This window comes from Plectropomus leopardus, chromosome 20 (genome assembly GCF_026936395.1).
Source record: "Plectropomus leopardus strain MGB_pleo_1.0 chromosome 20, ASM2693639v1, whole genome shotgun sequence".
Lineage (NCBI taxonomy): Eukaryota > Metazoa > Chordata > Actinopteri > Perciformes > Serranidae > Plectropomus > Plectropomus leopardus.
In genome coordinates, this window is record NC_142195.1 from 8,064,059 (window position 1) to 8,078,453 (window position 14,395).

General features: G+C 39.0%; 1 protein-coding gene across 1 annotated transcript; it reads right to left on the reverse strand.

The window, feature by feature from the left end:
* Nucleotides 1-7,066: 7,066 nt before the first annotated feature.
* On the reverse strand, nucleotides 7,067-11,273 carry ptger4b (prostaglandin E receptor 4 (subtype EP4) b). The gene is made up of 2 exons (XM_042509438.2): nucleotides 10,114-11,273; nucleotides 7,067-8,676 (listed from the first exon to the last, which is right to left on the reverse strand). Exons 1-2 carry the CDS (start codon nucleotides 10,891-10,893, stop codon nucleotides 8,128-8,130), a joined length of 1,329 nt encoding a protein of 442 aa, XP_042365372.1. The 5' UTR covers nucleotides 10,894-11,273; the 3' UTR covers nucleotides 7,067-8,127.
* Between the last annotated feature and the right edge of the window lie 3,122 nt (nucleotides 11,274-14,395).

Genomic DNA, 14,395 nt, shown 5'->3' on the forward strand with positions numbered 1-14,395 from the left:
CTTATAATTATTAGGGAGTGATGAAGTAAGAAGAGTACATGTTTTCCTATTACTTGTTATTTATTCGTACCCTGCCTTAGTAAGATTGCCCCTCTCCCCCCTACACTTAGCTTTCACATTAGTAATGGGAATGGGAATGTCACTTGTTTCGCATGTAATTCAATATAACCCAAAGTATTGAACAACTCCGATTTTGACCTGGTGATGGAGCTAGACGAAAGGTCAGAAGGTCAAAGTTATCATGATTCATCCTGTGGGGATCGTGCATATCTGTGACAAGTTTTACAATAATCCATCCAGTAGTTGCCGAGATATTTCGATTCTAATAAAAAAGTTGAAAAAGTCGGCGCATCAATGTCAGGATTTATCATCTGGAAACCACGAATATCTGTATCTCTATCCATCCAATATTTGTTGAGATATTTCAGTTCGGACCAAAGTGGCAGACTCATGGCATTGTTGCATAAGAGAAAATCTAAATACTAAATACGGTGTTTCAAAGCTAAACACATAAAATACATCCATACATAACAAATCTTTTTTTAAACTATTACTTAATGCATCTTGAAAATAAATCTAAAATATCTAAATAAATCTAAAATAAAGCTGCAGAACAATGTTGGAGCACAAACAGAAAACTCAAATGATTAAAACATTCTGCGTTTAGCAGACAGGAACTACCACAGGCACCATTGTCGAGGAAGTTGTGTACTCTGTAAAACTTCAAGAAATTAATCACTTTTTATCACACTTCTATATTTAATATGCGGCAGAAATGAACCACAAGAGCCGGATTGCATCAGGAAACCACATACAATACATGAAACAAGTAAATTGCAAGCTGCAGAGTGCTCAGTTTCCTTTCTCACATCCTTAATCACAAAGTAATTACTTCCAGCGCATTTCTCCAGCAGTACTGCAGAATTACCACAATAGTGAAAGCAAAAACATAAACCCTATTGTCAGAGCTTGATATGTTTATTTTGGCACATAGGTAATATCTTTACCACAGAAGTTAAAAGTAATTGTTAAAAGAATTATTCCGATCATTCATTCATTCATTATCTGTAACCGCTTGTCCTCTCAAGGGTCACGGGGGGCTGGAAACTCACTTAGTCTCACTGCTCAGGCAGCTGAGGTCCTTGTAGGGCGTTGTAAATATAGAATAATTGAGTTTCTAGAAAAGGGCCACTGAAACTCCTTAGGTAGCTCAGGTTCTGTGTAAAAAGAAATGGATCTGAATTTATACTGTATTTATGTCCGTGGTTAGTCAGTTCCAGTGAAAGATTATGTCAACATGCGAAAATGATTAGTTTCTGCCAAGTCATGATTCTGAACTGTTATTAAATATCTTTACCATATCTTTTTTTAAATGCAACAATATTCAGAAGCTTTCTGTCTGAGGAGCAGATAACTGCAAAAAGTCTTAAGTCTGTGTACAGAAAAGCAACTGACATGATTGCTGCAAACTAATTATAGTACAAATTAAAGCTTTAACTTTGAAAATAAGTCATCAGGCGACGACAAAGAAAACACGTCTATAAATTGATCTAAATTAAATACAAATATAAAACAAAGAGTAGTAGCTACATAAGATGTTTAACCCTTACTTGCGGCACACCCAAATCATATCTGGTGGCTGTTGTTTTTAGAGGTTGCATGATGAGATAAATGGAGGTCACCTGTGTGTGATCAGGGTGTGCCAGTTTAAGGCTAAATACACATGTATATCTGGATGGTGAGGCAGTTTCCTTGTAAATGCCATCTAAGAGGTGTAAAGTTTTTATTCAAAACGAGAAGAAAGAAAGAAAATCCATTTCATGGATTGTTGTTGATGGCTTGAATGTTTTTTTATCAACAAAAACTACTCTTTCTACTTAACAGCTGCGTCTGTGAATGACATGACACCATTTTAGTAGCCAGTAGTAACTTAAAATACAAGTTGATGCTTTTGTTTTTCCTAAAGCTTAAAAGAAGGAAAGAATTTATTACAGAATTTCCAATCCATATACTGTATATTATAAAGCACATTTAAAGACAACAGAGTTGACCAAAGTGCTGAAAATCAATAAATAGATTAAAAACACTAAAGATAAAAAGGCATAAATATCATAAGATAGGACAAAAAAAAAACCAAAAAACAAGCAAGCAATTAAAAAATGCAATAAAACCACAAAGTGAAACCACACAAACCGTCAACTCTCATACAAGGTTTGAGAAAGGAGAATAAATGAGTTTTTAAAGGAGATTTAAAAATGTTAACAGTTAATCACGATTAATCGCATATTTTAATCACACATTTTTAATTCCATTATTTTGGGTTTCAAAAAATTGTGGTCTATATTGAGAAGGTAAAGCAATTCTTACCAAATTGTCTTGATTAGGAATCCAATGACAGTAAAAAAACTGCTTGGGACTCGCGTAAAGGGGGGGAAGTCTGAAAAGGGGAGACTCATGGGTACCCACAGAACCCATTTTCTTTCAGATATCTTGAGGTCAGAGTTCAAGGGTCCCTAGCATGACATTGTTGGCACCACAGGATTCCTTACCTTTAGTTTCATTTGACACCAGTATCATAAGTGTTGCTTTAGAACTCAGCCCTTTACAGCCTCTTAAAGACAGAAATGGCGGTTGGTGATTAACGCGATTGAAAAAATACTAATAACGTGTTGTGTACGGACCTTAATTGCATCGGAATAAACGCATTAACACCAATAGCCCTACTTAAAAATTGTTAAAATTATCGTGAGGAAAAAGGTCACAGCTTTTTTTCATGTATGCTGTTTTTTGATTGCTTTGCACGTACGTGGAGTGCGTGTAACTACCCTTTTTGAAAATTATCTTATTCCACACTTTCTGATAGTCAGGTACATATCCTGTACTGGGTTGGTCCAATTATTCATTGGAGTTATTTCATGTTTACAGTGAGGGAAGTATTTAAACCCAAGACTCCATGTCTTTATCTTGGCCAGCTGTGTGACTCTTAGGAGGACGGTCTGTCAGTCGGTCGGTCCACAACTTTGATCCAGCCTGAAACATGTCAACAACTTTTGGATGGATCTGCATGATATTTGGTACAGACATTCATGGTCCCCAGAGGACGAGTTCTACAGAGTTTAGTGAACCCCTGGCTTTTTCCTCAAGGACAGGAAGTTGAAATTAATTTTGTTCTGAGCGAAATATCTTGACAAGTTTTGGATGGATTGCCATGAAAGGGAAATGACTGTCCCCCCTAGAAGGTCAAAGTTCTCACAGATCCTGTGAATATGTCAACATCTACGGATCGGCACAAAATTTGTCGTAAGGTTGACATGTGATTTGTGACAACCTTTGGATGTATTGTTGTGACATTTGTTGAAGACATTCATGCCCTCCTCAGGATAATTTGTCAACCTCTGACTTCTGATACAGCACCACCCCCAGGTCAAAATCTCATTTTGTTAAGTATCATCAGTATAACCAAATACCTGCGAAACTATGACATTCCCATCAGCCTCTGCTGTTCTTTATGTTCATTGTCGCCTATATGAGGACTTTCTCATTATAATCAGGGACTTTTCAAACCCTCTTTTTTCTAAAAAAGACTCGAGCGACAAATTTAGTGACTTTAACAGACCATCAAGGAAAAAAGAGAGAAATATATTTAATTCCCATGAATGCTACTCCAAGTAATTGCAGTCTATGGCTGCTCGGCCATGACTGCAGGTTTCTCTCCCTCTCTCCTCTTGAACTGTGCAGAAGGTCTTGGACTGGTAAGAGAGGAGATGCCTCTCGCTGTTGGGTTGTTGAGAGCTAGCTAGCTAGTTTCTAGAGAGTGCTTTAATCAAAAGAGTTGGCAACTCTGTCCTTTAATGCTACTTTGCAAATTCTACCATGCCGATATGCAAACAACCAGGATGGTGAGCATGGCTAACATTATACCTGCTGAACATCAGCATGTCAGCATTATTTCTGTCAACATGTTAGCATGCTGACGTTAACATATAGGTTAGTGGAATGGCTGTAGACAATGGGCCCTATTTTACACCTGACGTGAAGCTGTGTGCTGAGTAGCGCAGCAGTCATTGCTAGTTTCGAACAGACGCCGTTGTCCATGCCATGTGGAAATTGCAGATGTACATACACCCTTCTGTATACTGAAGGGAATCTAGGTCTTAAAATGATGTGTGGTCAAGCGCATTGTTGGTGCACTACTATTTTAAGGCAGCAGAAAGCCCAGTCAATGGCCAACAAAAACCTGGTTTTAAAATCAGAATAGCGCAGTATTTTCCTGTTATTTGAAGGGTCCATTGTTCAAATACTAAGATACACCTGCATATGCAGGTCAAAACACGGATACACTCTCACACACAGGGACATGCACAGCAGCACTCCTTCCTGTTCAGTTAAATAGGTCATCAGTGCATTTCCACATTCGCTGCCAAATTAAGTTCTTGATGGTTCAGACAATTGGAAGAAGCAGAAAACGGCTCACTTCTCCAATTTGCCAAATCGGCAAAGTGGAGTTGGACACACCTGAAATGCACTTACGCCTTGCACTTTAGACCATGTACTATATATTGTTTGACCTTTTGAAATCTGAGCATATTGGTTTGATTTCTTTCAAAAACATGGGGAGAAGACACAAGACATGGCCCAAAAATGAGCAAAAAAAAGTTACAAGAAACAAACAAAAAAGTAAAAAATAAAAACAAACAAGAAAATTACCTTTAAAAAGTACTGAATTTAGTATTTTCTATTTAGTATTTATTTTACATATTTTATTTATTTTTCTCTCTATAACATGAATTATTTTATTTATATATAAAGTTTTATTGACATTTTCAGCCATTTTTGGATCATTTCTAATAATTTTCCCTTCTTAAGCTAATTTTTAGGTAATTATCTTGTCACCTTTTACTACTTTATTTCACATAGTTCTTGCCAAGTTGGTCATTTCCTTTTTTTTTACCCATGTTTTACACACCGATTTGCACAGGTTTCAGTGGGTTAAATAGCTTGTGAAAGGCGTCTGAATGTGGCACAAGAAAACGACTGTAACCCAGGTTTCAAAGGGTTACATAAGGCACTTACTGCTGTTGCAATGCACTAACATTCAGTGTTCAGCAGGGACACAGTGGTGAGTTGTCTTGAAGGTATAACAAATAAAGAAACACTCAGATGGACTCCAGTGAGTCATAGCATGATACTGTAATTTAATCTTTTTTACTCAGGTTATGTAATGCTGTTAAGGTGTAAAATGTCTGTTATCTGAACATTTTGCTGCATCCTCTAGTCTCCGGTAATTCTAATCATTTTCCATCTATGCGCCTTAACCCGAACATTAACTTTAGCTCAAAAATAATAGCACAGGCACTGGTTTTGATATCTGTCATTTCCTGGAATTCCCTTTTTGCCTCTCACTCCATCCCGCGCTAAAAGGCCACATCACAAACCCTCACTGCTCTTTGAGTGGCATCTTCTAATAGCCAGCTGTTTTCACAAGCCCCTTGTGGCACAGCTTTCAATGTCTAAAACAGCCAGTCACATGTGTATAACTGCTGTTAGCTGATGAGGTGGGGAGTGACGTTTCCAAGAGGAATCATCTTTCCTCATTTGGCCCTTTGTTAAAATCCTATCACAACTGTTTGGTCAATCACTATTTCATCCTCTGGAGAGACTGTACAGCTTGAATAGATTTCTCAGTCTGAGGTCACTGCTCTGCTTAACGGGATATTGTTCTCAGGGGGGACGTTTAACTGCTCTCGGAAGGCTCTGGACAGCGGCCACATTCTGACCTGGAAATCTTTTCGGGGCGGGAAGAAACCATCTGTCTGCAGGTGAGTGGTGTCATGCCATCTGAACTGGCTCTTGGCTAGGAGTGTTTTAACCATCAGCACTGTTGTAGATGAAAAAGGTGAAAGCTGAACTGTATTTTCTCAGCTGCTAAATGTCACTGACAGTCACATGCTTGCTAAAGAAAATGTTTTTGAGGAGCATTTACAGGCTTGAATTTCAGTTGGCATCTACATTTGTTTTTACAAAGAAACAAATTGTGCAGGAAATTCGATCTATTAGGGTTTTCATGAAAAGCTTTGCAGCAATTTTTTACACACTGCCCTCCAGCAAGTTCGTGTTAAATATGCATCTGTGAACCTCAAGTGATCAGTATTGACTCTCATATGCATCATCAATTAGTTCTATTGAGAGTAATAATACATATTTCATTTCCAGCAAAGATGCAGAGGCCATCTCTACCTGAGGCTTCATTCATGTTAAATAGATTTAGTTTCTATACAGATCAGGCTGCAACTCGTGTGTTTCCATTCTTTATCCAAAAGAAGGTTATATTCTTGATTAATAAATTAATTTTATGATTTATAAAATGCCTGAAAATGTCCCGCAACATTTCCAAAAGTTTAAGGTGAAGTCTTCAAATTACTGGTTTTGTCTGACAAACAATCTAAAATCTTTGCTGCTTTTTGCAACATTAAAAAACAGCATATATTTGTTTCAAAAATTACTTCAAAGATTAAACAATTAGAATAGTTGCAAACTAATTTGCCGAACCATAAACTTTCCTTAAAGCAGGGGTAGGTAGTTTCATTATGGCTTCGTTGGGCAAAAACCTCATAATGAACTCTGAGCATATTGTAATTCAAACCAGACTGCTGCACCTCCTTTTGCCTTCGTTTTCAGGCTTTTAGCAGATCTAATCTGTGACAGAAGACTTTAGCCAATTACAGGTTATTTCAGAGTTAGGGCATTCCTATCTGCTCTACAAATGCGGGTGTGCATTCACATTCCTTTGATTTAATGGTGGAGAATCCAGCAGAAAAAAAGTTGCCATTCGAAATAACTGCCTGTACAACAAAGCAACCCCAAAAAACAGTCGTTACAGAAAGAGTGCCCACTTTAACTGAATGTTTTACCTCTAAACACACTCCAGATGATTTTTCCCTTCTTCTGCTTTACAGCACACTCGTATATTCACCATGCATATTTAGCTAAATATCATATACTAACAAAGAGTTTGCAATGCATACTTCACTGTCATGCTAAACCAAAAAAGTGCCACAAATCAATGTATTGTGAATATTTTCCAACTTTTATTTTGGGTTTATTTATGAGTTTGGTACAAGGTTTCACGAGAGTCAACATTTTGTGGTGAATTTAACGCTGGCTGTTGCTACAACAAAAACTGTAACGTTGAAATATGAGCATGGTATTGATTTCTGTCAGTTTATAGCAACAATAGCGATAATGCTACCAGGAAACGTAATGTAGGGAAAGGCAAAAACCTTAATACTCAAACAGGAATATTGATAATTTCTTCAGTTTTGATTCCCCTTCCTAATCGCTCCTTTAAGGTTTGATTAGATGGGGGGGGATTGCACATTACATTAAGGTAAAGTAAAATGAATCTTTGCAAAGTGATGGGCTAGAAGGAGTAAATTAACAATTTTATGTTAACACATTATTTTAGGAGGTCTCCGAACATCCTCCAGTGTCTGTCAGTATTGTGGGAAAGCCACAGTATAGCTGCCTTTTGTTATGAAATGCAGGGGATGGTATGATTCTAGCTTTGAAGTCAGCGCTGCTGCTCTGCCAACCAGTTTGACCAAATCATTTGCAAATGTTCCTACGCACCAAAAGAAGAAGAAAAAGAAAAAAACATATTCATCTTGTACCGATTTAAAATGGCTCCAAACTATCTGGACCTTCTCACGGAGAAGACAATAACGTACAATTTCATACTTATAAATAAATTAGCATCATGGAACACTTTTCACATTTTACATTGATTTTTTTTTTTAACAGTCATTGTGCAGGTTGTTCAAAACAGCCTTGCAGTGGTTTTACAATTAAAAAAAAGTGCAAGAAAAGAGCTCCTCGATAACGTCGTGTTGTTCTGTATGATTTTGTTAATATTACTTGTGAAGGTGATACGGTGTTTGTAATTTCTGACTGAGGAGTAATACATTGATAAAGGCTATTTAATTCAGTAATACAACTGTTAAACGGCAGGTTATCTACAGATTGATGGATTCAGTCTACAGAAGCTTTTCCATTATTGTCATGTCTTCGCAGTGCTCATTTTAGCTCCTGTCTTCTGTCCCGAGACATTACTGTCATTTGGAGATCATGCTATATGCATTTCTCCTGAGTGTTTGCAGTCTCGTCCGTGAAGGTCACATATAGAGCCGGGTCCTTGGGGCACATTGGAAGCTCTTTCAGAGTCCTGTCCTCTAAATCACTTTGTGAAACTCCCCTCTGAGGCGCCTCCACCTCCCGAGGGCCCTGTAGCGTCTGTGCAGCTGGCGGACTGGTGCCACCCTGCATCCCAGCTTGAAATGAGCTCCTGGTGTTCCCCTCAGACGGGTACAGGAAGGTCTGTGAGGTGCTCACCATTTCCCGCAACTCACGTGACTCCAGTGATGGAGAGTCTCGAGAGACGATTGAGGAGGAGAAGCGCCCCTCTGCACAGCGGAACTGCCCACCGTTCCTCCGGCCCCGCCCGCCCATTTTGCAGAACAGACACTTGATTTTCTCCATCAGCTTGAGGACTACTGTCTTTCTGAGCAGGATGTAGATCCAAGGGTCCAAGATGGGGTTGACGGAGGCCATGCGGATGGCCAGCAGGTCGAAAGGCTTGTCTGACTGGTTTATGTTCAGCTGATTAGCAAAAATCCTCCACTGGTGACATAGAAGAGAGAAAAAACAGGAGATAAGTTTAGGAACTTACTGTTTGGTTGTCACATAAAAGAACATGGAACTACAAGTGCCGAGTCATTTTGAACAAGGGTTTTTATAAGCCCAAACTTGTCAATACTTTGTTTATAAAAGTCAAGTAATTGTGTATTTCACATATTCCTACATGGTTGGCATGGAACACTCAGATCTGAACTTCTATGCAACCACAGCAGTGTGGGGATGGCAAGAGGCCAATAAACACATAGTTCTCATCATCATTAATCATAGGTCAGCCTTTGGCCTTTGTGTTTCCCCAGGGTCTAATTAACTGTCATCCTCTCACACAGCCAGAGTCACTACAGCTTTAATGTTCCACATTTCATCTTTAAAGGATCTAAGTCTAAAACAATATCCACATTTTGTCCAAACTGGGCCTTTAAAGCAACATTAGGCTATTCCAGAATTGGTATTTTTGTGCTGGGAAAATGACAGTACGATAGCTGAGTGGACGTGCTTTTGTTGATAAGCAGTCAGCATCGAAACTCTGACAACAACTTCTAAATTCTCTAAAACAGTCAGCGGTAGTTGTTAAGTTTCTAAAATGATTTATACGCGGTAATTGCCTCTAGGCCCCTGAGGGCTGGTTGGCAAAGGGACCCGTGGACCTATCCTTTACTCTTTTCACTGACTTCGGCCCCAAAGATGCAGAAAAGCGTACGAGTCATTTTGCACTGCACAAGCAAACACCTGCGGAAATCTCACGGTCCACTGACCCCTTTGCTCTGCTGAAAGCAAAAATAAGCAAACTCTCAGGGACTGTTTTCTGAAAATAACGCATGAAAGTTAAAACTTCACATTTCTAAAGCACATTGTTTACCTCCCATACTGATACTGAGTGTGTAAATTATGCTCTTTAAACGGCAGATTAAGGGAGCGTTCAAGATCTCACTTGTGTCTCGGAGAAATGCGTCATCTAACCACAAAGATCTAAAAGGGGAACACAAGTTTTGGGTAGCATATTATTATTAACCACCTCCTGTCTGTTTGTTATTAACATCTTATTCAGGTAAAATCTGTTATAAAGGCGCACAATCTTTTTGTTTTTGATTAATTCCCTATTCATTAGCCTACTTTATGGTGAATTTAGTTGTTTTATTTTTTAAGATATTTTTGGGCGTTTTTGACTTTAATTGATGGGACAGCACATGTGTGAAGGGGGGAGAGAGGAGGGGGGGGGGTAACATGCATCAAAGGGCCGAGGCTGGAATCGAACCCGCTGCGGTGAGAACACAACCTTTACACATGGGGCGCCTGCTCTATCTACAGAGCCACCAAGCGCCCCAGAATTTAGCTGTTGTCTGTATTTTCTTTAGTTGTTAGTTGTTAAAAGTGACTTTTTGCGCTTAAAATCAGTTGCGCACAGCCTGGTATGATACTTACCACTAAAGGTATGGAGCATATGAGAACCACAGCTGAGGTAGCAATAAGCAGGATCACCATCTGGATCTCTGCTCCAGCTAATCGTCCGAAACTCCGTCTGCGCCTGAGCTCGGCGATGCGCCGCTGGTCCGTGCCCAAGGACGTGCGGCGGATGAAGCGCTTGTGCATCAGGATGAGAGCCCCGCACACCATCACGTTGCACATGACAGTGGCCAGCACGATGACTGAATTCACCCCCGCGTACATCAAGTTAAAAGCCGCGACTGATGTTTTGTTGTTCTGCCAGTCTATAAAACACCAAGTCCCCGGTTTCTGGAGCTTCACCTGCCCGAGTCCCAGGATGGGCAGCGCGCAAAACAAAATGTTGGAAATATAGATGGCCAAAAGAGTCAACGCGGCGAGTTTCTGGTTGACGTACTCGTTGTAGAAATACGCATGGTTTATTGCCAAGTATCTCTCCACTGACATTGCAAACACAATGCTGAGCTGGACCAAGAAGAAGAAGAGCAGGATGAAGCCGGAGTACTGGCACAGCGGCGCACCTCCCGGCCACGCGCCCTTCATGTATGTGGCGATGGTGACAGGACTGGCGAGCAGGGTGCCCAGGAGGTCTGTCACAGCCAGGCCACACACAAGCGTGTAAAAAGTCGTTTCTTTTTGTTCCTTTCGTGATATCCGCAGAACCACAATCGCGATGACGTTCCCCACCACCCCGAAAATGAACATAATCGCCGGGATGGTGGGCGGTTGAAATCTCCCCGCTGCCGCCGTGTTGTTCATACCTGCTGCGACTTTTTTCACTGATTCACACTAAGCAAAAGCTCCCCTCTCACTTCCGAAGTAGTGACACTTTCCAGTAATGCACATTCTCCAGCATGGGGCAAACCCATTGTGTCCAAATGCGCCTTTTACGCACAGAATTAAAACTCCATAATCCAGCCCAGTTGTTGATGAAAACACGAGTAATTCACACGGTTAAGGTGTTTACTCTGCGGTTTTTGGTTTGTAAAGCGATGCTCCGAGACTGCGAGCTGCGCCTTACGTTGTTGTCACTCTCAAAACTGACAGAAAAGTTTCCTCTGAGGCCACTGAAGGCGGCTCCTCCTCTCCGTTTCATTTAACCAGTGAGCTGTTTGAGAAATAGTGCAGCCGAGCAGCAGCAGCGTGGCAGCAATTGTGAACGAGGTGACAGTTCAAGTATCACTTCTGCATTATCACTGAATTTATCGCCACCACCATCATCATCTGTCAGTTCTTCAGCAAAGTCATAACTGTCAAACAATAGCAAAGCATTTATCGATAATGCTGCACGTAAAGCACGTAGAAATAAACACGCGTGTAAAATGAAGTATAATTTAGAGGTACTTGCACCTTACAAGAATATTTCCATCAGATATTTCTACGTCCTACAAAGGTTGGACCAAGGAATTGTTTCGCAAGTCACAAGTATGGTCTCAAGTCTTTACACTTTAGTCTTCAGTTTTAATTTTCGAGTCCTAAACGAGTCATTTTGTGGTGTTCAATAAAAGCAGCATACTTATATTAAATTCACAAAAATCATTATTAACTGCAGCTCACTAACTTTAGTTAGTTTTTTATTTAGGGACTGTTTGTTTATTTATGAGGAGGGAGGGCTGGTGTCAAAAGGGGAAGGCATGCCAAATAATTTTTTAAGCACTCGGAAAGGATATGATTTTTTATTTTGGCGTAAGAGAGGGGCATGAAACCTTAAATGGCTGTATTTTGCATTTATTTTACTGCAGTTTTTTAAAAAAATAAATAAATAAATATTTTTTGAAAGAAAGCATGCCTTCCCAAATTTTTTTAAAAAGATTTTTTAAATAAAAAATATTTTAAAATTTATGTTTTTTTGTAAGAAAATAAGTCCCAAACCCATGCCTTCCAAAATTTGCAAAATTAGTGTGCACCATTTTTCATAGCCAGAAACTGTAAAAACAGAAATTATTGTCCATGAACACATTATTTTGGACAAACATAATCAAATTTAGGCTCAAATTAGTGATTTTTAATTAAAATCACTGAATTCTACATGTCATGCAAGATTTTGCCAAAATTTAGGGTTAGCACCAGATAACCACCATGCACAACAAGAGTGACAAAGGAAGGGTTTTATCAGCTTTAGGATTTCGTCTTCACCTTTTAACTTTCAGACATCAAAGGGTGCATTTTTAAAATCTAAAACTAATTTATGGTTGAGTGAGGTTCATGCATTTTTCCCAAGTCACACAGGTTTCAAAGGTTTAAAATGCATGTGAAAAATGTCTGAATGCAGAACAAAAACCGATGATGTTCCAGGTTTCAAAGGTTTTATTTTGTTTCCCATACCAGGAACACAAAGTTCTTCAGTATGTGAACACACCTGCGTCATCTGCTTGTACTTTTTAGCTTGCGGTAGCTGGGTGTCTTCACCACCCTTTTGCATCTTGTAAACATCCCCCTGAGTCAACTTGAGAGACTGCAAAGTTTCCAACCAAAAGCTCAATGTATTTATGAATTTTAAGTCGGTTTTAAAATTTGTCGAAAAGGAAGTTTTCATTTTAGGTAGCGTACAAACACAACAGTGCTGCCGCTTTTCTTTTGCTTTTTTTTTTTTTGGATTTGGATCATGCTCCACAAAAACAGCTGCAGCAGATAAATATCTAAATGTTTGCAAGGACATTAGTCAGGAAGTTGATAGTGTGCGTGAATTAAACAAGACCCAACTGACAAATCAATTCTGTTAATTTATGCTTTATAAACAGGATGTTAGCGTTGGTACACCATTACAAGGTGGCGTGATCTGTGGTGTGCGCTGAAAATGTGTCATGTACTCCACCAAACACAAACTGAAACCGTCACTGGGGCGCCACTTCCTCTGACCTCAGGGTGAAGTTTTCTCTCTGACAAAGAGGAAGGGGAGAGACTTTCATAGCACTGAAACATTCTCCTCATCAATTTGGACATTTTAGCGTATTGCTCCAAAATCATATCATATTATTTGCTGAGGAAACTGGTGGCATGAGGCAGAGGTGATGACATTACCAACACGTTTTGGATGCCATTTGCAAACATTGAAATCTCTCAATTCTGTGCACTTCTCTCTAATTTTTTTTTTCTAATTTTTCAATCAAATCAGGAGGCATTCATCAATATCTGAGTCAAATTAGAGCTGTCATCTACTCAAACCGTGTCTCTGCTATTTTTCATGTCACAGACAGTTTTTCATGGACCTCTTTAACCCTTTGAAACCCGGAGCGACGTCACTTTCTTTGTGCTGCTTTCAGACAACAAGTATTTAAACCTTTAAACCCTGAGCAAATTGATTACTTTAAATAAAATGGGGGGAAATGCAATAAGCAAACAACAACAAAAAATATAAGAAATTGGTGAATTTAGAATTTTTATTCATTCATTTATTTTTAACTGAAAACGTCCAGGGAAAAAAAAGATAAAAACTTGGGCAAACTATAATTATATATGTAAAATTGTGTTACAGGATTGTTGTCATTTCTAATCACTTTTCCAAGGTCATTTCCTATTTTAAAATTTTTAATATTTTCTCTTTTTTTACAGTCATTTTCAGGTTATTTTCTTATACTTTTTACTAATTTCTTGCTAATTTTTGGTTTAATTTCATCTTCAGTTGCTCATTGATGTTATCCCATGTTTTTGAAAGAAATCAAGCCGATCTGCTCTGGTTTCAGAAAGTGATACAAACCTCTTCTTTGTTTGTTGCGCCTCCGTACTGAGCTTTGATATAAATCCTTCAAGAACTATCAACTATTTTTGCCAGAGAAGTAGAAACACAGATGCTGGCATTTGCCAAACATGGTCATTTCCTAAGCACAACCATGTGGGGTTTTTGTGCCTAAATCTAACCAAACATTAACCACAGTGATGTTAAAAAGTTCCAACATATCCACGACATAATAATGTACAAGTGTAACTTATGCGTGGTTTGTAGCAATGCACAATGCCAGCGTTCTTTCTGGCAAGTGGGTTTAGGACCTTCATAATGTACGTAATATATGGATTTATTTTGGTCCTCTCTTATCTGATCTTATCTGCCTGAATTTTTCCCACCAAACTTTGCTACCTCTCTTAAGCACAAAGTAGCTCTGGTTTGCATCTAGATTCTGGATAGTCGAAATAAGCACATCATGTTGAGTACTGGCACCATGCAAGTATATCATTGCATATACACTGAAAAAACTAGGATTTAAAATCTGCTTTGTGTATTTCTCATTATCTGAGTATTTTATATTTACATGCCATTGCCTTT

Coding starts and splice junctions, on each gene's coding strand:
- ptger4b (XM_042509438.2), bottom strand. CDS start 10,893: ATGAACAACACGGCGGCAGCGGGGAGATTTCAACCGCCCACCATCCCG. Junction 8,677..10,113: donor TATGCTCCATACCTTTAGTG/GTAAGTATCATA, acceptor CTATGTCACCAG/TGGAGGATTTTTGCTAATCA.